This window comes from Odontomachus brunneus, unplaced genomic scaffold, assembly GCF_010583005.1.
Source record: "Odontomachus brunneus isolate Ranch 3 - 2012 unplaced genomic scaffold, Obru_v1 Obru_scaffold_136, whole genome shotgun sequence".
In the NCBI taxonomy this organism is placed as follows: Eukaryota; Metazoa; Arthropoda; class Insecta; order Hymenoptera; family Formicidae; genus Odontomachus; species Odontomachus brunneus.
In genome coordinates this window covers 868,811-892,995 of record NW_022639586.1, presented here as the reverse complement: position 1 = coordinate 892,995, position 24,185 = coordinate 868,811, and the positions used below count along the sequence as shown (strand labels likewise).

The 24,185-nt window shown below is 36.1% G+C and overlaps 1 protein-coding gene and 1 long non-coding RNA gene across 2 annotated transcripts in view; one reads left to right on the top strand and one right to left on the bottom strand.

The window, feature by feature from the left end:
* The window catches only part of LOC116850207, a 109,110-nt gene extending 92,359 nt beyond the window's left edge, over positions 1 to 16,751 (bottom strand). Inside the window, exons 1-2 of the long non-coding RNA XR_004379282.1 lie at positions 16,645 to 16,751; positions 16,411 to 16,455 (exon numbers count right to left, since the gene is read on the bottom strand). This is a non-coding gene — a long non-coding RNA (uncharacterized LOC116850207). The remainder of the gene's footprint in view (positions 1 to 16,410; positions 16,456 to 16,644) is intronic.
* Positions 1 to 24,185, top strand: part of LOC116850206 (tachykinin-like peptides receptor 86C) — a 62,513-nt gene that overhangs the window by 32,928 nt on the left and 5,400 nt on the right. Inside the window, exons 3-6 of the mRNA XM_032828193.1 lie at positions 4,762 to 4,896; positions 13,089 to 13,169; positions 18,801 to 18,951; positions 21,011 to 21,207. Of these exons, the coding sequence (XP_032684084.1) occupies positions 4,762 to 4,896; positions 13,089 to 13,169; positions 18,801 to 18,951; positions 21,011 to 21,207 (564 nt within the window). The remainder of the gene's footprint in view (positions 1 to 4,761; positions 4,897 to 13,088; positions 13,170 to 18,800; positions 18,952 to 21,010; positions 21,208 to 24,185) is intronic.

Genomic DNA, 24,185 nt, shown 5'->3' with positions numbered 1-24,185 from the left:
TTTCCATGTCAGCTATTGTCCCGGCGTACAATAACGACGTGACAGGCGCCGCGATTTTTATGTCAGAAAAAGATGAGCAGGAGGGATGCACGTTTATCAAAGTGACTCTGCTATTCGCTTTGTTGTCCTTAATTAAAGAATTTAGAGCGAGATTCAGGAGTAGCTGGGATAATCCTAATTAAGAAGTAATTATGATTAATTAATTTTGAATACTACTTGATTAACGCAGAGATTGAGTTTAATTCCAATTATCGTGCCTTTTTGATCCGATAATGAGTATTATTCGTATTATTCGTATTATCTATATACAAGTTCTATCATCGCGGTGATTAAATTCCCGCGAAAATAAACAACGCACGGCTAATTAATTTATTAACAAATTAATTAACGCGTCTTTTCTAACTTGTTTGTATCACCTTGACGTCTTAATGGAACAGGTTAGCGACGTTAATTAACTGCACTGTTCGAATTTTGATGCGGCGTTGAAACTCGGTAACAATGTGCCGGTAATATGGTATGCTCCAACGATTTTACTCTGAACGGCAGTTCCAATGATACCGTTCACAATAAACGGCAGAGTGTTTTACTGATATATTGCGAGCCAAATATTAGAATCTTATTATTTACGAGTTAAGGAAACAACCGCATGACACACATTAAATTCACCTCGTTAACTAACGCGAATCATCGCGATACGAATGAAGCAAATGGCGGTAAATGGAGTCCTGTATGATGCGAAATGTGAGATTTCATTATCGCTCGCTCGACTGTTTAACTTCGTGTCATTAAACGATGAGGCGGCACTCTGAGAGCGATCCGTGCGCGAAGGACAACAAGCTCTAGTTATTAGTGTGCGCGATGATTGATAAGTGCAATGCGGAAACTAATCGAGCCGTGCAACCGGTGGGCGTATAATCTACCCTGCTTTCAAATGCACTCACACACACGCTCACTGCAAATCCAGTTATATTTTGGCTGAACCTCTTCTCATGCATGTTTCTTAAGCCGTTTCAAGTCGCGTCATTTAAAACGTTTGAATATATTAATCCATTAACGCCCAAATGCGCTTAAATTTTACGTTGATTTGAGCCATTTATTTTATTATGAAAATGAGGTCTGTTGTTTATAAAGAGTACCATTCCTACCAATTTCGATGTCGCTCTATCGAGTAGCGTTGAGAAAAAAAATCGCAATTTATGCAAAATTTTTTCAAAATAAAATAAAAAAACGCATTTTTTTTAGGACTAATTTTTCTTCTTATGCTATTTTCTCCATAAAAACGTGTTAATATCGCTTGGAAAAGTGTCTAAAACGTGTTTCCGATACTTTAACTTAAAAAAATATGCCATGAGTATTTTTTTCAAACAAACATGGCGGTATTAAAATGGCGGTCAATTTGAAGCGTTTAATTCAAATTTTTGTTATCAAAATTGTTATACTATGTAAATATGTTGATATTTGGTTATTGAAATTGTTTTACTATGTAAATTACTATGTAAATTACTATATAAATTATTTACGTAAATTATTTTACTATGTAAATTATTATATAATTTTGTAGTAATATTGACCATAAAACAATATATTTCATTAACATATTTGCCTTATATCAAATTAACATAGAGATTAGAGTTGATAAATTGGGACACGCGAAGTGCGCTAAATTTAACATAGAATCTTTTGCAGTTCGCAAAAAACGTGTAAAAAGGGCTTCAGCCAAGTCATAGACTTATGCATGCAAAATTAGCACACTTAGATTTGCAATGCTGTCACATGCGCGCGCGTTTACGTTATTTGCATTGTAATGGTAAAATTTTCCCATAAATTGATCCAGCGAGTAATCTCGTTTCCGCGACGATTGCACTCATATTTGCACGAAAACCCACGTCGCGCGAAGACTCTTTGTTTATTCGAGAAATTTTATTTCTATCAAATAATTAAATTAAATTCCTATATAGCCCCTAACCATCTCGCCTCGACTCGCGAAAGACGTAGAGTGCGAGAGTAATCATCGAGCTTAATTTCGCAACAGAAAACTCGCCGTGCGATTTATCCCTCGACAAATAACCGGGCTCCGTGTTTCAAACGTAGGATGCTTATTGTCACGCTGAAATTATATTGACGACGAGCAGAATGAAGCCGCCATAAAACAAGTAATTAATTTCTCGGGCCACCTTAACGATTCGCTGTTCGGGCGTTTCTTTCTGTTTTCCTCCGTTTAGCTAATTCGGTTAACTGATAAATTAAGTCTTGTTAAAAATCTGTCCGAGCGCTGACATTAAGTGCCTTTTACCAAATGGCAATGGAGCAAAACCTTAACGTAAAACTACAAGAAATAAATCGAGCCTTTTCTCACACTACAAATCCAATTGTGTCATTTTAATTGAATCTCTTCTTACAAGTTTCTCATCATTTCAAGTCACGTCATTTAATACGTGTTTCAACGTATTAAATCATAATTTACATGTCTTAAACGCGCTAAATAATGTGTTTCAAAACTGCGTACAAAAGGAGCTTCAACCAAATTACACGCTTACGCGTCTAAAAGTAATACACTTGAATTTATAGTGGAATGTTATGTGCTTCGCAATTTTTTCGTCATATCATTCACGTTAAACGAAATCAATAGTCTTCCAGAGACTCGCAATGTTTCATTTGTTGTACTTAGATTACTCAATCACCGCGATAAGCATATAACGATCTGTGTCGAGCTTAAGAGTCTTCTGCGATAAAGATCTAACAATTATTACGTGCTATTTCGCAATAAACTGTTCTCGCTGCGTGTGCTCGTGACGAATTACGAGAATAATAAAGCTAATGTTGGGGCAAGGAATTATGTTTGTAATTCGACAAATGTTTGCGGAATGCATACAATAATGTGTGGACGTACTGTGATATTGTATCACGCTACTTGCATAACAATTCCAATTAGCTTTAATATCACATTACGTCGCTATTACTACCGCTTCTCGCTCACACCTTGGAAACGTGAGACAATTCTAAATAAGATTTTATTTCCCCTGGCGCGCGCGGACTATTATTCTGACGCTCGCTTCACACGTATCTTCGAAAAATTCTCTTCAATTCCCGTATATGTCCGCATTTGGTCTCTCGTCCGGGACAATATTTACGAATTTGTCGAATGTGTGCTGCGTTGTTGGATTATACTACTGCACTGAGAGAAAAAAAAACAGTTGGAATGTCTATAATCTCACTATATTTTATAGTTCGTTTTGGCCTCAAACATATATTTATAGTTCATTTAAACATGAAGATATGATAGAATGAACACAGATTTATAGTCACCATCTTATTACTCTATATATATGGTAAAGCACCTTTTGGGAATATAGTTACATGTACCTATATTTGCCAAATATTCCAATTGTATTGACTATATAAAATAGTTAATTTCTCTTACCATTCAATATTTGCTACCTTACTATATTTTTTATTTCAAATAATTATAATTCTTGGTAAAAATTTTACACGGGTCAGTTATACTATACTAATATTGTAAATATTACAAATATTATGGTAACATTTACTATAAAAATTATATTCCTAACTATAATCTTTTTACTATGCCATTATAGTTCCAAATATCATATATTTTTCTCTCAGTGTGTGTCCAAAAAGTAAGACCAATTTTCAAATTAAATTGCGCGGGTATATCGAATGTCAGAAATATTTTTTTTCTAAATTGGTAGCACTGTGACAGACATCTGTGTCAAATTATGCGTCGTTTGCGTAAAGCTATTCGCAAAAAGAGGCCGGAATTGTGGAAAGACAACTCTTGGTTTTTGCACTACGATAATACGCCATCTCACACTGCATTGGTTCTTCGAGACCATTTTGCTAAAAATTCGACCCATATCGTTCCATATTCACCTGATTTAGCACCGTGTGACTTCTGGCTATTCCCTAAACTCAAAAGACCGCTCCGGGGACACCGTTTTGACTCGATTGAAGAGATACAAGCTGAATCGAAGAAAGCTTTGAAGGCCATTCCGGAAATCGACTTTAACAATTGTTTCGAGGGTTGGAAAAAACGTTGGCATAAGTGTATTGTGTCTGAGGAGGATTACTTTGAGGGCGACGAAATAGATTTTGAATAATAAATAAAGATTTAAAAAAAAAATTTTAAATTGGTCTTACTTTTTGGACACAGTAGTATATCGCGTGGCGCACGTGTTTGCTTAATTATAATATTACTCACAAAATCATTACTTATGGAGCATAATAATATACTTAACACATATGACATAAATATATTCTCAATCGACAATAGCATTGTAATCTGCAAGAATAATTTACCTTTTCGCTGCACGCAACTGCGATTTACTGGCGCGAAATTGATTCCCACGACTGCACTCTGGATTATTGCATTATACGAAATGCCTATTATGTAAATCATATGCCGTTACATGGAAGCTATATTTACAACGGACAGAGAAAATGCGAGAAATGCGTTGAGTAACGTTCCGCGTCCGTTGAAAAGGGAAAATTATTCCGGGAAGCGATAAATAAGGGAGAAGGTAAATATTATTTAGATTTTTAAGCCTTCGACAGCGGAAATTAACTCAAGTTTTCCGAAATAACGTTCGGCAGAGACAGATGGAAGCATTTGAGATTCTAATGCAGGCTTAAAATCGAGCAGCCGCGCAGAGCACAGCGAACTCTCGGTCGTCGTAAATTTCAGCTCGATTTACACGGAATTTAATTCTGACGCGGGAGTAACGGTTGTTTCATTTGTTGCAGGTACATGGCCATTATGCATCCTCTCAAGCACCGTATGTCTCGCAAGAGAACGGTAATTACTCTAATTTTAATTTGGGGCATCTCGTCCGCGCTGGCGACCCCGTGCCTTCTGTATTCTACAACGACATCGCGCAGGTGAGCTAGTTAGATCGCCATTAAATGAGAATTTAGTTAATCCCGACAGAGTCAGCGGCGTCTCCGTTCCGGAGATGTGCTTACGTGAACGTTGTGTGCGTATGTTTCTTGTATATCACTCGATAATCATATAATCTGATATTTTTAGAAACACGGAAAAAAATGATTTGCTACATATGGAACCGGTTTATCAATGCTCAGTCAAGTTAAATTTGACTAATAGTTAAGTGCTAACTGCAAGTTATGTGTTTATCGATGCGAGATAACTAACAGCTACATATTAACTGTTAGTCATAGTAGTTATTAAAGTAACTGGCAGAATTTTTGTCTGCTAAACACATAACTGACAGGTAACCATAGATTTTAGCAATTTGTATAGAAGTCTCAGTAAGTAACGTAACCTCACTTTCATGTGGATACGATGCGCTAAACGATGCGAGCATATGTCCACCGCTAATAGAAATATTTTGTACTCATTATGTATAGAAATATATCATGTATAGAAATATTTTGTACTCATTATGTTATAAAAATATTTTGTACTCGATATGAATTTAAACGATTTCATTGACGATGATGAAGAAATCGTTGAATTTATGGAATGAGAAAGAAGACCATGCATAGTACAAAATAGAATCAATCACTTTGACAAATGGGACGAATTGGATTTTTTTCGAAGATTTCGGTTGAAGAAAGAAACAGTATTGATGATTCTAGAGCAAATAGAAAATATCATAGAAAATCCCACGGATAGGTATCTATATACAATTTGGTATTTACTATTAATTTGAAATATCAACTAACAAATATTTATTTTAGAAATCATGCTATTAGACCTATCGACAAGCTACTGTTAACTTTGAGATTCTATGCATTAGGCACAATGTTAATAGCAGCTGATTTTGAGATTTTGTAGGTGTTAGTAAGAGTTCTGCTTGCAATATAGTCAGACAAGTATCAATTTATATTATATTTTATTATATTATGACATTATGATATTTAATGTTTTACTGTCACAGTGTTTGCTTAATTTTATTGTTAGGTTATATATATCATTCAAGTCCGCATATATCGCACAAATCCATATATTCATTGGTCTATTCTTTTTAGTTGCACACAGTGCAGCTAAAAAAAACAGCCCACATAATACCAACCTACGTCAAAACGATAGTAACTCACAGTTATTTAACTAACAGTCAATAATGTAGTGGATAAACAGATAGATGATAACTAGAACAATAACTCTTAGCTATCTCTTAACTTTCAGTTACGTAGCAGTCACTTTTAGCTGAGCATTGATAAATCGGCCCATGGACAACTAAACAGAATTCGGGTTACTTCAATCGGAATTTCTGGATCGTTCATATTCGACCAGATATTTGGTTAATTTAACCAAACTTTTTTTTCTGTGTGCAACAAAAAAAGTAGCTAAAACAGTAAATTATGCTTAATTGTCCATTTATAACAAATTTACTACGTTAACTATTTTTCTTGCTGTAGGAACAAATTCTCTTGTTATTATAGCAAGAAAATAGATTCCTACAGCAAAGAAAAAATAGCTAACACAGCGAATTATATTTAACTGTCCACAAGGTTGGAAAATAAATAGTTACTTGTAACGTCGTTATCATTACAGTTACTTTTTTTCCGGTAACTATAACGGTAACGGCATTACTTTTTCTGATCGGTAACTGTAACGGTAACGGTAGTTACATTTATCCAGTAACGATAACGATTAATTCGTTATTCTAATAGTTATTTTTTGTTTTAAATCTATTAAATTCCTCAATCTGGCAGATTGCAATTATGGTGATTGGTCACTTTGCTTATGTCTTAAGCCTGTCTTGGGCCTTGTACATTGGACGTGATTAGTGAGACGAGCGATAAGCGATATTCATAAGCGAGTTCTTATTTCTTCTTAAAGCAAAGTACTGATTGGATCCTCGCTAATGGTCTCACAGACTAGTGCGATGTATGACGCGACACGCGATATGCGACGAGCGATTATATTAGATATACAGGGTGTCCTGTCCGCATTATCTCTTAAGGGCGATTCCTGAAGTAATTTGAATAAAAAAATCCTAATACAAAAATGACGAAGCTATAATACTTTTCAAATTATAAACGATTAAAGTTGACCAATTATATTGGCTAAAATACGCGCGCTCAGGTACGGTACAATACAGTGGTATAGGTGCATGCACATGTCATCCCTTTTCCAAATATTGATATAGAAGTTCTATGCATACAACAATATATGTAATAATAATCTGCCTTTTCTATCACTTAAATAAACATATCGCAAATAATAACAATCTCGTCAAAATGTTATGAATAAAATATCACACAATTTATGAGAATCAGTAAGCTGTCACACATTTGACATTTCTTTCAGAGATTTACAACTAATTTCATATCTTATGCAAATTCTCACTTATGTGCATGCACCTATACTATTGTATATACCTGTACTATTGTTGTAACATACCTGAGCGTGCGTATTTTAGCAAATATAATTGGTCAACTTTAATCGTTTATAATTTGAAAATTATTATAGCCTCGACATTTTTGCATTAGGATTTTTTTCTTCAAATTACCTCAGGAATCCGTCAGTAAGAGATAATGCGGTAGTGGCGGAACACACACACACACACACACACACACACACACACACACACACACACACACACACATCTTGTATATCAGATATATCTATATCTCAATTTATTCTATTTCATATCTATATTCAACATAAATTTCTCTCTCCCTCCCTTTCTCGTCCATTTTGCCTTATTAAACTCAATTAGTCTTATTTTATTAGGTGTACAACTTTGCTTCCACCGTTTTCCTATAAATGGTTTTAGCGGTAAATGGTGGTCGAAATAAATAGATCATAGACGTCATACAATAAACTTGGGCATCTGTCAACATAACCCCATAGAAACATTAGTCAATTTGTGTCTGCATCATAAAGTTATTCTCGATTGAAAATGTCAGTTTACGAGCCAAATTCTCGTCATTTGCGGGAGGTTTTAATTTTCTCCTTCAATATGAAGAAATCTGCGGCTGAAGCTCATCGAATGCTCTCAAATACTTATGGTGAGGCCGCTATTAGTGAAAGAACGTGTCGTGAGTGGTTTCAACGCTTCAAGAACGGTGATTTTGACGTCGAAGACCGGCATAGCGGTGGAAGAGAGAAGGTTTTCGAAGATGCAGAATTGGAGGCATTACTTGATCAAGGCTCGTGTCAAAATCAAGAAGAATTGGCACGATCATTGGGAGTGACTCAACAAGCCATTTCAAAACGCCTCAAAGCCATGGGAATGATTCAGAAGCAAGGAAATTGGGTGCCGTACGAATTGAAGCCGAGAGATGTTGAACGGCGTTTGTTTGCTTGTAAACAGGTAGTTGAAAGGCAAAGACGGAAGAGATTTCTGCATCGCATTGTGACTGGGGACGAAAAATGGGTTTATTACGATAACCCCAAGCGCAGAAAATCATGGGGAGTTCCCGGCCATGCTTCCACGTCGACGGCCAAACCGAATATTCACGGCTCCAAGGTGATGCTCTGTATTTGGTGGGACCAGCTCGGCGTAGTGTATTATGAGCTGTTAAAACCGACTGAAACAATCACAGGCGATCGGTATCGAACGCAATTGATGCGTTTGAGCCGAGTATTGAAAAACAAACGGACGCAATACAACGAGAGACACGATAAAGTGATTTTGCAGCATGACAATGCTCGACCCCATGTTGCGAAAGTAGTCAAGACATTCTTGGAAACATTGAAATGAGAAGTCCTACCCCACCCGCCGTATTCTCCAGACGTTACTCCCTCTGACTATCACTTGTTTCGATCAATGGCACACGGCCTGGCTGACCAGCACTCCCGGTCTTATGAAGAACTAAAAAATTGGATCGATTCGTGGATCACCTCAAAAGATGACCAGTTTTTTCGACGCGGGATTCGTACGCTGCCCGAAAGATGGGAGAAAGTAGTGGCCAGCGATGGACAATACTTTAAATCATAAATGTATAACCAGTTTTTTACAATAAAGCCTCGAATTTCGGAAAAAAAAACGGCGGAAGCAAAGTTGTACACCTAATAGCATTTAAAAAAGTAACGGAAAAGTAACGATTCGTTACTTTTTAAATAACGGTAACTATAATGAGTTACTTTTTAAAATTTATAACAAATAACTGTAACGAGTTACTTTTATAAAATAACATTACCAACCTTGTCCATATGTAGCAAATTAGTTTGCTGCTGCAGTAAATTATTTTTTTCCGTGAATTCACAGTATATTTAACCCTTAAGCACTGACACATATCTACACGCAAAAAAATATTTTGTAATGACAGCTAGAAATTTTCTGTTACACGAGGTTCAGTTGCAATAACAGAAAAGTCTGTTCCAATAACTGAAGAATTATTCACACTAACGATTGCTTTTGATTAAAGGAACTAAAATTTTCCGTTCCAAAAAAATGGTTATCGCAGATGATTATTCTGTTGTTCTCACTGTTGTTCTCACAGAGAGTATCGGACTGAATGGTACATAGCAACAAGAAACGACATCAAGGTTACCGCAACCGAAAAGATTCGGTTGAAAGAAGTTGAATTCATTGAAGATTCAATTGAATGTTGCCGCTATGGATCCGTATTATTAGATGAGCCATATTTTCGCAAAACTTTTATTTCGTTCAAGGAAACCTTTTTTTTTTTTTTAGGCAGAGGAAATGCATTACGCACGCCCCCGGGAAAGTTCAAGGAAACCATGTCATTTGATGAAACAACACTATTGTTTTAAATAGTATTTTTTGAAAGTATCTTTCAAAATTTAATAATTCGATTTGTTTAATTTGGATTTTCTTGGATTTTTTATTTTTTTTTTGTTTGAATTAATCATTATAATATTCTGTTAAAAATTTAAAAGTAATTATCACTGATTCACTACATTATATCAATATTCATCGCATATCAAATGTTGTTGCATTGTTCCAATATCTATCAATATCAGCAAATTATCCAACAAACATCAAGTAAAAATTATATAACTATTATTTGGTGTTTGCTAGGTATGTTATAATATACTGTACTAATAAGGATACATTATATAAGCATTAATCATAAGAATATCGTTGGAGTCATCGGGAATCGTCGCGTGCCGTTCGATCGTCAGGTTAAGCAACATTTTAACGGAGTCAGGACATGGATTGTTGGGGTAACCGGTGGGATATACTGCTTGGGATCGAAGTTATCGCGGGAGAATTCACGAAAGTTTGGAGTGTTGACAACCTTCGATACCTAGTGGCTTATGAGGCATGAGAAAATTAGGAATATATAAATATATTTTTTTAAATATTAATCTATTCCTAATAGCTGAACATCCATCAGTATGAGCTGAAGGTATAGGTTGGGACGAATGAAACTTCACATTTATTTTTCACAACATTTAAATTCGGTTGGGATGATCGAATATATGTTTGGCACAACAGAAACTTTCCAATAGAATTTCTTTTTTGTAGCAACCGATTTTTCAGTTGATTCCTGAGGAACCGAAAATTTCGGTTGTCGCAACTAAAATTCGGTAATGCCAACCGCATCATTTTTTGCGTGTACAAAAATATTTCGAAGTTTGATAATTACCTGAGAAAGTGTGCGAAACATCTTTCCTTGTCGCCACTTCGTATCTTACGGGTCAAAGAAAAGATAGACGGACGCGATGTGTACACGCTTAAGTGGGAATAAAACAGTAATAGGTATTTTTTTTTTCATTGGGAGTCTATCAGACTCCTGTCAGTGCTTAAGGGTTAAAGTCGAAAGGAAGAGGAATAAAATAGAAGCTAGCGGAATGCGTAACAAATCCCGCATCTCCCGACAGCAATTGATGAATAGCATTGTACTTTGCTTTTCGTACATTTTACATCGCCACGTTATTTCCTGTAACCGATCGCCGGAGGAGGATCTTCGAAGAACGCATTTCCCGTTTGAAATACGTCCGGAGATGCTAGATACATCACGCTGCAAATGTGAAAATTCCGGTCACGTGTGCGAGAACACATCGTATGCACCATACGGCATGGGAATCACTTGCGTTGCGTAATTCCCAAATAAAAAGAAAGCACCTGTGAATTGCCAGTCGGAAACAGACTGTTATCGACGCAAGAACAGAGAGAGCAAAAATCATGTTTTGCCAGTAATTATCATAATAACTTCTTACTTCTCGAAAGATCCTTTTACGCGAAAGTGCTCCGCTGTGCAGAATCTTATAATGCTCGGAATACTGTGGAGCTTCATTCTTGTGGGATCTACATCCCTTCGATAAATCCACTTCACGGTGAAACAGTAACTCGGTTCCAGACATTTTCAACCTGATTATGTATAATACGCAGAGCATAGTATCATCGGTGATCGGTAAACAAGCCGCGCTTACGAAAGGTTTACATTTTATCGGGGAACACTAAAAAGCTTTGCTTTTTGTTACGCGCGAAAGAACGACTTAACAACAGGTTATTTACCGAGCTTTTGTCTTCGGCCCTTTCTCCTGTGTGTCGACTCAATTACAAAGGCTTAGTCCGTGGCATATTTCCCAGTATATAATGTCGCTTCTATCAATATTCGTAAAGTATTTGTAGGCCTGCAAGGGTCTTATCTTCACAGGTCATTTCATATTCAGGATTATGTGTTATCGTGTATGCGCGAGCTTCATCATTGGATATTTCCCGTACACCCCATATCATCAGTACATAAATATTATATAGACACACGATGAGTCCAGCATACTCTCGCTTTATAATTGGACACGATCATTGGGTGAGAGCTGAGCCGACAAAGCGAACATTATCAAAATAACAATAGTATTTATTGGGAAAGTGAACGAGTTTGGAATTGAAATTAAAAAAGCAGTCGTTATTTGGTGTTACGAATTCAATAGAAACTGGTAGTAATTATGTTCGCCCACTTCAAGTAAAGAAAAACAAAATTTTTGGCACGGAATATTGCGAAATTACTCGTGGAATATTTATCTTCATGTACCACTGGTTCGACAACTAGGTGACGTCATCGCGAGCATCTTATCGTCTCACCGCAGTGACCTTTCCCTTTCCTATAAATTTTTCTCTTTGCTCATCCCTTTGCTTTACTACGTATGTCTATTTTTGCAATTTGTACTGGGGCTTCCAGGCTATATTAAAAGGAAGAATAAAAGATAAAGGAAAACAGTGGGAAAGTGTATAGCTTACAAAGTAAGAAAAACTGTAGCCAACGTGTTCATTTTATTTCCCGAAGCAAAAATTTGATTTTCACTAAGAAAAGCTTTCATAGGAAAAAATGTCATCCTAAAGTAATCTTCCTACCTATTATATATTCGCTTTGCCGGCCCCCAAACATAATTTTACCTTTTAAGGACGATTCTAAACTTCTCCAAAGTCGTCTGTGCGCTTCTGTGTGCGCTTCAGAACAGAAAAAGTCGACTGTGCATTTTCATAAATAATTTGGGCTTAGATAAGCAAAAAGTCACGTTTTGTGATACAATGAATAATGCATTGTATCAAACCGCAAATTGCACGCTGCGACGAATGTCAATCGAGAGGAGCAATTTTATTTCCCGTGCGTGTGCAGGTACACTCGCATGTGCGAATTTAAACCTAATTTGAAACAGGCATCGTGATTCTTCGGCGTCGCATTTGGAATAGAAATTCAGCATGGAGACTGCACAGGCATAAAATCGACGTTTTTTTCTTTTTAATAGTATTACAGCATTTGCTTTTTATTAGATTTCCGTGAAAGATTCATACTAGCAAGTGCCTTTCGTAGTGAATCCGAAATCCTCTTTCGCGAATATTCTTTGCGCGGTTCATGTTCTGTATGAATAGTTTTTACCCTCGGATTATTTTTCTTTTTACCCTCCGGTTACAATCGCTGAATGACTCTTCTCCTCGCTCTTGAAGGCACTTTACGATAACGTACTTAAGAAACCTACGAACGCCTTTATTGATTGATATTTAAATATGCGAGAAGCATATTTCGATAATAGTTTCGATAAGCTCGGCCGGTTCTCTCTGCCGCTAGAAAATATTCATTACGCCCGCGGCGATCTGTTATTTGATTAGAGTTATGCAAGTCGGTAAACTGCAAAAAGCAAAAAGAGAAGGAGAAATAAGAGAAGAAACTAATTCAGTCGTTTGCAGGTATTCCAACGGTACAAGCAGAGTCTCCTGTTATTTATTGTGGCCCGACGGCGGTTATTTGCATAGCAAAACAGAATACACGTAAGTAGCGGACTGCATTCTACCAAGAATTATTCTTTTGAGCAGTAGTCACTCAGAGTTCGCGCTTGTAGAAACAGTTGCGGAAGTATGTGAGTCCGCGACGACTCAGAACTCGCGTCTAATATTCTTTGAAGTTCTCTTTACGGACGACTCCGTAAACTTAAATGTAATTGACGTATAATTATAAATGTAATTAGCCGACGGAATATTCGAGAGAGACGACATGTTCTAGTTGTGATTTTATGCGCCACATAATAGAGAGAAGTACGCTACGAGAAAGTAGTATATCGTATACATGAGCTACGTAAAAGATACAGACATCTGTGAACGTGATTTCGATTATGCACGAGTTTTCGGTAGAAACAGAATTCCGTTGCGAATTACAGTCTAAATCGAACTTAACGACGAAAGATATAGCATGTGAAATCGCGTGCAGAAAGAAATCTCGAAGCTAACTGTGTACTCCTCGGCCGCGATTAGCCATTACAAATGCAAATCCATGAAATCGACGATTGCCCTAAGAAGGTAGGAACAGGAAATTGTTGCGACATCTGCCGTTAACGTATCACCGGGGAATGATGAAAACAGTTCGACCTAATTAGAGCGGTCGCGTCTGATCCATTGTTACCGAGTACCATTGTCAATTGGGAGTCATTTGCATTTAAGAGTTTAATCATAGTCCTGACCGCTTCAGCATAACTCAGTCTCGCTCGAAACAAGACGTAGAGATCCCGAAGAGCCGTTAAAGACGACGTGTACGAATTAACACGCGGCTGTGAGCAACGCTCGCGCAGTTAAACACATCGATTTAGAGTTTTAGAGTTCTTTGGCGTGAAAGATCGAACAACACATTTTTCAAACGTCATCGTCAGATAGAACGATATCTTGTTTATTGAATATAACGTCAATAATTAACGGAAAATAAATTAATAAATTAACGGAATTTTATTTGTTTCGTACGCTGATCTTTAGCTGTTACAAAATTGTGGAAAAAGTATCCAAGTTCTTCTTACATTTGTTAAAATAGAATCGGTTTCCGATTAAGATAACTAATGAGAGATAAAATAATTTAAATCGTACAATTTAAATCGCCCGGCTCGATATGATAATTAAAAAATTCCGTTCTTTTATTGAATGAATAGTTTCAAAATTAAAAGAGTTAAACCACTTTTATAGATAAATACTTGCCACCCATTGTTTCGCATTGTTCCAGAATCTAAGCAAAATTGATCGAAACCGCGTATTATATTACATGGCGGAAAAAGAAAAGCTCGCAAAGAAAAACTAGACACAGAATGCGGAAAGTCGATATTAAATGCGTTTGGGTTTTCCTTTTCGCGCAAACGGGGTAAACAAGAGGAGACCAATTTAGATAATGGGACGAAATCTGAAGTGTTTTTTCTTACAAGGTCGATTGGCACACACATGTGTATGTGTCGCAATGGTAATAATAACAAATGCGAAAAAATATCAAGCAAGATCGAAAAATATCATAAGAAATATAAGATATAAATAAGAAATATAAGATATAAAATATCATAAGAAATATAAGATATAAAATATAAGAAATATAAGATATAAAATATAAGAAATATAAGATATAAAATATAAGAAATATAAGATATAAATATATATCTACCTTTTAAACGGTTTGTTTTGTAAAATTATAATATCGACATTTTTCCATAATCTTCGATTTTGATTGAACACCATGGCGTTGTATCGAAAAATAACTTTTCAAAAAGTGCTTTTAATATGACACGGACGTTAATCCGTCCGGATGTGTATAGTTTTACAAATATTTTCGTCGGAAATCAATACGATTTACTACTTACTACACACCATGCATTACATTACGTTACATTTTGGTCTGACAAGTAACCCTCATCGATTGTACATGACGATTATCTCTTGTGGCATGATATAAAGGATACATCCCAAAGGATGATTGTTTATGCAAAAGAAATTAGTTCAAAATCAATGACAGTGCTTATACACCCATTTTAACGAGAGGCTAAAATATTTTACAAACAATACATTTTAGGAAAAAATGTATCAGGTTATTAAAAACCTAAAAGGTTATCAAACCACCAGAGGATAAATAAAATCGGCGTGTATCACTTGGTGAGAATTATTTGTGATGGTCAAAATTCAACGCTCATCATATATCGTTGAAATCCGCTGATGACCAAGTCCGACCTGTTCTGCTGTTGTCCGATACAGCAAGATTTATCGACGATGAACCACCAACTGTGTTGCTCCACATCAAGAAGCCTGCAGCGGGCAGCTAGCTTGTTCGTTCCCTTCAATACACTCGCGGCACGATTAATATTTACATTTTAACGGTATTCGGCGGATAGATTTCACCGAAACTTCGGTGAAAAATTATCATTTGTCGCGCTATATGGAATCCATGAATTTAATCAACGGAAGACGAAATAAAAACTTGCAAATTTGCACGTTTTATATCTACTGTGATCGTATATTCCCGCGCTCCGAAAATACCCTCGCGGCGCGATGAATTGTCACATTCGCGTGGTTCAAGTCGAAATCTCGATTCAACGTTACATTCGTCGTGCGAAATTGCGCCGGGCTGCTTCGCGGTCCTTTATCGCGACGATAAATTCAATTTAACAAGTCTTACCTCTTCACTTTCGAGATATAATCGTACTTAATAAATGCATGAGAGAGATTCCGAACGTTAATAGCTGCAGCGATCGCGAAATTAATCAACGGATGCGAAGTAACCGTTGATTTCCACTCGCAATGGCGCAATTTTGATGCGCATTGTTCACAACTCGAAATGCTAATAGGAAATCATATAAACAACTCTGTTGAATAATTCAAAGCTTGAATCACATATGAAAGCGAGAAGCGAAAATATAAAAAAAGAGCAAAAATTAAGAGCAGCCAGAAATTAAATACATTTGAAAAATCCAATGCATTCGAAAAATCATATAAAGTTAACATGGTTATACCAAAATTCAAACGTCGAAAAAAAACAATAAATATGGTCTTTAAACACATTTTTTTTAATATTTATATAATATGTGATACATGCATTTAAAAAAGTGATTCTTCGATCGTTTCGAGTTGCACACTTCGTTTAATAACATATGCATCTACATATAAAAACTCACATGCAATATTCTCTACGTTTCTACACCAAACTAAATCGTATTGATTCCAACGAAATTTTGCAAAATCCCACCACCTGAAATTTTTGTGTTCCGTGACTCACCGAATTGCTTCGAAGTCAGAGCCGGCTACGTCTCCTGTAGAAGATCTGAAACAAAAACGAGAATAATTTGGTCAATTAGATTCAAGTGTTCGATGTAACGAACAAAATACAAGTACAGGGATGTGAGCGGATTAATCCCTTGCGTCCGTAATACAAATCATTTTCATAACTATATCCTGCTTCTCGACCGCAAAGGACTAAATGGAAATGTACATAGGAGATTTGCAAATTTACCTTCAAGCCGACCCTGCTTGGCCTGAACCGGATCCTCCGGTGCTGCATCAGTATCCATCGAAACTATAACTGTTGTGGTCGCAAGTTCCGCTCGATCTACCGGATCTATAACGAAAAGATAATTTTCCTAATTAATAGCAATGAAGGTGTTGTTCGAGCTCGACGAATCGAGAGATGTTCGACGCGAGAATATCGAAAACACAAAATTCGATTGCGTTTTCTCTCTCTCTCTAAACACAACAAAAATAAAAATAAATAAAAATAAATACGTAAAAATAAATAACAATAAAAATAAGTAAATACGTAAAATAATAAAATAAATACGTAAAAATAAATACGTAAAAGTAAATAATAATAAAAACAAATACGTAAATAAAAGTATAGCGTGGTAGTTACACCTATTGAATTTCTCGATCTGTCACCGTCGCTCACGATTGCCCCAATACGAAGATGACATGCGCGAAATATCACATAATAATATAATTGATTTCATTGACGTTCTGACCGATTTGGGAAAACGCAACGTGACGTGTTCATTTCCACGTCAGATTATTAATGAGACTGTTGAGTCGCAAACCTATTTATATATATTGGATGCTTTCCATTTAATAACACAAATCGACACAAGCATCATTCTGCCTTTTTTTCCATATTCAATAAGTAACTAAGATAGGATGATGCTTGTGTCAACTTGTGTTATTAAATGGAAAACACCTATTATTGGTCTGAAAGTCGCGCGACTTTCAATGCAACATGAGTTTGTTTTATATTTGTTGATCATAATGTTGTCACTATCTATACGAGTAATGTTGATTCTTGAAGTTCCTATCGTGTAACGCTTTAATAACGTATTCTGAGATTTTTATCTTAATTAATCTTAATTATAATCTTAATTATAATCTTAATTTTAATCTTAATTATAATTCTTAATTCTTAATTCTTTAATATTTTTTATTATGTGTCTTTCACGGGATTGATGAAATTTGTTGGATTAAGTTGTTGAATATAAAAGGAAACTGTGAATGGTAGTGGCTATTGATTCAAGAATTTAACAGATAAGCTGGTTTAATTCATTAAAAAGCATTTCCCCGCAAAATTTTGCTGAGAGCGCCTCATATACATCACATAAACAGAACTTTAAATATCTCTTGGAGCGAAACTTTTGTTTATCGAGTAGCCCGGAAACTTGAAATCGTTAGCGATACACCCATCTCTTATGCGATGCACCCATCTCTTACGAAGAACAACATATAACGTCAGAGTTTATGTAGTGAATAGCGCTATTTCTACACCCATCTACACGTCTCCAAGTTAAGTTTGCCTAACAACGGATGTAACAGTTTCGGTGTACCTAATAGCGCATAACAGAATAACTTAAAATATCTCAGCAAGTAGCGATGCACAATGTACCGTATAAGGCCGAAATGGTAATTTAACTTCCCACACGATTCTGTTTCTAGTCCTATATCTAATCCAAAGTAATCTCTCAGAATGTTCCTCTTATGTGCAATTTAAGTTACCCAGCAATCGTGACTTCTTGCGTACTCTCGAGAGACTCGAGACTGAAACTTCAATCGATGTTGTTTGCAAGGGCAAGGCTGAGATCGTGCGTAATCTCTCCTAGAACGCGACGCGACAAAATATCTCCGTGGAACGGAAAAACAATGTGGAAAAACGTCGTTTAAAGAGCTTGTTGCATCTTATAATATTAATTGATTGACACATGAAAAAAAGAGGAAATTATCGTACCGAGCGGTTACGTCAATAATCCCGCGAGCACGCGCGTTGAATATTTTTTATCTTGAGGAAAAATCTTCTTTTAACGCGACCAATTAGATGAGGCAATGAGATTTTCACCACATAAATTCTCGACCTCCATATATTTAAACGCGCAATTTTATTAAGGATGAAAAATTATCAATTTGTTGCGTATGAACATTGCGTATTACTGTATCGCACGTCGTGCGCACAGAACCTCGATTAACAAGGGCAGATTCCTCCTTCTCCTTCTTGAGTAATCGTCTTTGCTGCGAACACAGGATCTTATGAGATAAGTTACGACTTTAATAAAAAAGTCTTTAAGTTACGGCTTTAATAAAAAAAATCGTAATAAGGACATCACTTCTGGCGTTTCACATAAATTATTTGTTCTACAGTTACAATCTCCTATTCTTGGCTGTAACGTATCTGATTCCTATGACAGTGATGTGTGTATGTTACGCGTTGATGGGTCGAGAGTTATGTGGCTCAAGATCTATCGGTGAAGTCACTCATAACCAGAGGGAATCGATGAAATCAAAACGCAAGGTACGTTGTCGTCTCCCGACCGTCCCTCTTCTGTTGTTGTCGCTTTAACAGGTTCTTGCGGTTAAAAACATGCGCATGATAAGTGAGAGCAAAATGCAAATAAATATCTTGAATTAAAAAAATTTTAAATAAAAAAATGTGTATGTGTATATATATATATATATATATATATATATATATATATATATATATATATATATACAGGGTATCCTATTTTAATCGATCACCTCAAATATTTCTTGAACAGTGCATTTTAGGGAAAAATGTTTCAAATAAAAGTTTTAGGATAGTCTCTTAAGAGATAATGCGATAGTATCCCGATACTATCGCATTATCTCTTAAGAGCGAATTCCTGAGGTAATTTGAAGAAAAAAATCCTAATGCAAAAATATCGAGGCTATAATATTCAAATTATAAACGATTACAGTTGACCAATTAAACATGCAAAAAAATGATTTGGTAATATCAGCTAAACCGCGATAGCTGATTCAAACTTAATCAAAAGGCTAATCGTTTAGCTGTCATTGTTAAGAATTGGATATGACAGCTAAGATGCATTCGCTATGAAATACTAATATATTAGGTGACATTAAAAATGCACATTATTTCAAGTAGCTAAGAAAATGGCAGTTATTCCTAAATTTCTTATCGTATGCATATATTAAAAAAGTTTGCCGTATAGCTACAATCATTTGTTACAGTCATTTATTTCTAGCAGCTAATATTTCTCGCTGTAGCGCGTAAGTTTAACAGCGAATAAATTTAGCTTCGATAGTATCGACATTAGCTGCCCCTGTTTCAGTGACACATCTTATCTGCCACAGCTATTTTTTAGCTCTGAAAGTTAGTTCTTTTTTTGTGTATGGTTAACAATGATACAAATGCATGCACATGTCGCCCCTTTTTCAAATATTGATATGGAAGTTCCATACATACAACAACGTATGTAACAATAATTTGCCTTTCCTATTATTTAAATAAACATATCGCAAATAATAACAATCTCGTCAAAATGTTATGAATAAAATATCACACAATACATTTATAAGAATCAATGAGCTGTCACACATTTGACGTTTCTTTCAGAGATTTACAACTAATTTCATATCTTATGCAAATTCTCACTTATGTACATTCACCTGTACAATTGTACCTGTACTATTGTTGTACCGTACCTGAGCGCGCGTACTTTAGCTAATATAATTGGTCAACTTTAATCGTTTATTATATTTGAAAAGTATTATAGCTTCGACATTTTTGCATTCGGATTTTTTTCTTCAAATTACCTCAGGAATCAGTCCTTAAGAGATAATATGGTAGTGACGGGACACCCTGTGTATATATAAGATCCGTGAAATTAACTAAAAATTTCGAAGCGTGCCGCAGGTTCCGCGAACTAAATCATTATAATTATGAACAGATTCGCGGATTCACCTGGAATTGATTTGCGCTAATCAAAAGTCCCTACAACTATCTACTTAGAAACAAAGTAAAATAAGAAAAGCAGCAAATATACGAGTGCACTTTTATATTATGTAAATTAGCGCATCTAATTTCATGCTTTGTTGCGCCCAAGTTGCCTTTAACGACGTTGAGTTAACAACCAGCTGTGAACGCCACACATATGTCGAGGAGTCGTCTATAAGCGGAAAGTTCAGAATAATAGGCCCTATTAAGATCCCTTAATACCTTTACTTAGGTATTGTGCACGTTACAATGCGTATAGTTACATATTAGTTTCAAGACTAGGTACGAATAATTGCAACTATAAGTGGTCCTCGTAAATATCGTTATTATACAATGATAAAGGCAAAGCGAACGCTTTAAATATCACTGCGGGATACTCGACGATCGTTATCCTCGGTTTAATTACTGTTCATACGTAAATGTCAAGATAGCATACGTGCAGTCGGCCGTGAATTAATAAGTGTCTGATTCCGCGTTTATACGAAATAGCTCGTCATTAATGCTAATAAACCCACACGCGAGCCGACGAATTTTGCCAAGTCCTTAATATGATACGCACAGATTTCTGAGATGTTTTCCTCACTTTTTACAGGTCGTGAAGATGTTCAGCATCGTGGTAACAATATTCGCGCTGTGCTGGTTACCGTATCAGGGATTCTTCATTTTCGTGTACCATTATCGTCAAATTGCGGAGAGCAGTTACGTTCAACATATATACTTAAGCTTCTACTGGCTCGCCATGTCCAACTCCATGGTCAATCCGATCATATATTACTGGATGAATAACAGGTACTTCATCTTGTCTAATATGAATAGCGTTGTAAAACTTTTTTAATGAAAGAAAGTGCGAAGTTGTTACTTTCTCTTGAGAGAAATGACTTCATATTCAAAGTAATATTCTCTTGGAGACATCCCGCTAATACGATGAAGCTGGATAGCTTTCCGGAAAATGTACAAAATTAATTTCTTATATCTTGAAATCAATAAATTAAACGTCGGTGAAGAGTTTGAAATTAGTTTTGTTCTTAGCTAATATATTAGTAGGTTGATAAAACATTTTGGGATAAAATATGGAGATTTCGTTCCAGAGTTTTGGAAATTTCAATCACGTGCTTATGTTTGAAAAATATTGCGATATTATCAGCATAAGCAAGAATGTCAATATCTTTATCAAGCCCAGAGTGAATGTTAGAAATGTAAAGGATAAATAACAAGAGACTGAGCATCGAACCTTGAGAGACTCCCATAAAGGTTTTGCGTATACTCAGACATTTACCGCCGAAGAACCCGATTACCTCTCTTCTCAAAAGTAAAAATAAAATAAATTTCGTAATTTCCTTAGGAACCTTTAATTTCTTAAGGATGGTGACAAGTTTAAATGGATTAACGTTGTCAAAAGCGCTCTTAATGTCTATGAGTACTACTCCTACTTTAAGATTTTCAGAGAAAGCCTGATATATATAGTTTTGTAGGGTGAGGACATTAAGAACATGCCTATGATGTATATACTATATATAAGGTGATAGTTAAGTATGTTGCCATACTCAACAGAGCGATTCTTTGGTTTATTTCAAGTAAAAAAGTTCATATAAACATGTGTCCTAAACGGCTTAGTTTCCGTAATAAAAAAATTTAAACGTGTAGTAATAATCTATTTCGTTTAGAACAGCTTCCTCTAGTATTGATGTTCTAACTAGGCTTTCCATGTTTATAAGCTTTCCAAGATCAACAGTGTTCCTTACAAAAGAACCCTTTTCTCGAAGATAGCGGTGAATATTCGCAAATGTTTTACGACATGGTAAATTGCGTTGGGGATATCTTCCTACATAAATACGCCTTGGTAGGTAAAGTGCATATCTGCCATTTCATGCCAATAGTATGGCAACATACTTAACTAATACCCTGTATACGCGAGAGCTTTCTTTCCTCGCGTCGGCATTAAATTGATTGAATCCAGACTTCATGTATTAGATGAGATTGACATAAGTCCTTGTAATATCCAATCGAACGTAATATCTCGAACAACTGAACAATTCTCGGGATTACACAAGTTTCTCGACAAAGTATTTCCCGACAATTTCAAAGGACGAGGGTGAGTTCACGAGGAGGACTAGTGCTGTCAAAAATACAATCCTAAAACTCTCATCCTGAAACTTCGACGGCAATTTTCCAACTTCAAAATTACGTGGTCGCATCATGCTGATGTAATTAATACCTAACATTTGAAGTGAACACAAACTACGGGTATAATCGCTTTCTCGAAACACTACGATTATATGCTTTAATAGGAATAAAACGAGTCATCCGGTGATTCCGCGCATCTCCACTTCTTAATCAATAATTGCGAGAGTAGCATCGATTCGTCGGTTAACCACGAAGAGCTCTTCGGTTTGCAATCTATTATGCATTTACACATTTGCATGTCGTTTCGCGACAGTCTGAGCATCTCTCTGGTGTTCTATCTGACCAGAGTCTTTTTTCACTACGAAAACCTTAACACCTCCGTCGAGTACTCGTGATATAAGCGCCATCAGACGCTCATATTTCTCTTTTATTGCACCCAGTAGAGAGTCCGTTATCGTTTACGCCCTTAGACGATCCTATTAGTACCGCAGAGACTCAATTCCTGTGTCGTGTCGACGATGACTTTATCCGCATCGCTTCCGATACGAGATAATCGTGAGCGATCAAGGGGAATAAGTGAAAAAGATTTAATTTTCTGTAATCCACTTAGCCTTTCAGTGAAAAAATGTAAGACGATTAAAGACAACCCGTCGCAATGGAGTAGCTGACAGCCAATGACGTAACGGTCGGAACGTCTTTTAAAACGGTCGCTTTCCACAGAAATGTTTTAAATGGGAATTTAATCGTTCCTTATTGAGAGAGCACACAAAGATCCTCGTGACTGTCTCGCATTCTATTTTCTTTCCAGCCAAATTGTGAAAAAAAACACTTCCGTTTATCTCGTATTTTTAAATTTTGAACAAGTTACGGAAAAACGATACGAAAATCTAATAAAACGATATAGAGAGGAATATGTATTAAATATATAGAGAGTGAGTCACACAATAACTGTCAACTATTGCCAACTTGAACATCTTCGAAGCAAACTACCAAATAATCTTAAAATTTTCGAAGCTACTTCTCCTAGAAAAAAGGCACAGCCTTGTTTTAATTGGAATAGTTTCAAAAATTTGAAGATCTTTGTTTTTAGCTTCGAGGATATTCAAGGTGATAATAGCTATTGACTTACTCTGTACATCACACAATATATTATATTTTGACGATGTGGAACATGCTTAATTAAACTGCCCGAAGCATTGCCACGCTTCAGTGCTTTGTGTCGGGGTGACCAACTGATTAAACTTGAGGTGCAACGTCTTCCATGGCGAGAGTGCAATAATATCGGGAACATGTTTGCATTCTCCGTTGCATACTCAACAATGACTGTACATTGCCACCGCTCATTACACAACGGGGCGACGCATGGGGCCCAATTATCGTTCCATTAAAATGATATCACGCAATCGTACAACAATCGCGAATGGATATCATTGACATCGGCAATAAAACAGCGATTACTCGCGGTATAAGGCGTTTTACGCGAAAGAGTGCGAGGGTGTGCGTTGTTTATCGTGTTAAATTCGATACAAGCATGATTATGCAATAACAACCGAGCAATTTCACTCCTTGTTCTCATTAGCTTGAATTTACAAATTGTATAAAAGAACAGAAATAGAGAAGAGATGCGAATTGGAGAGAACGCG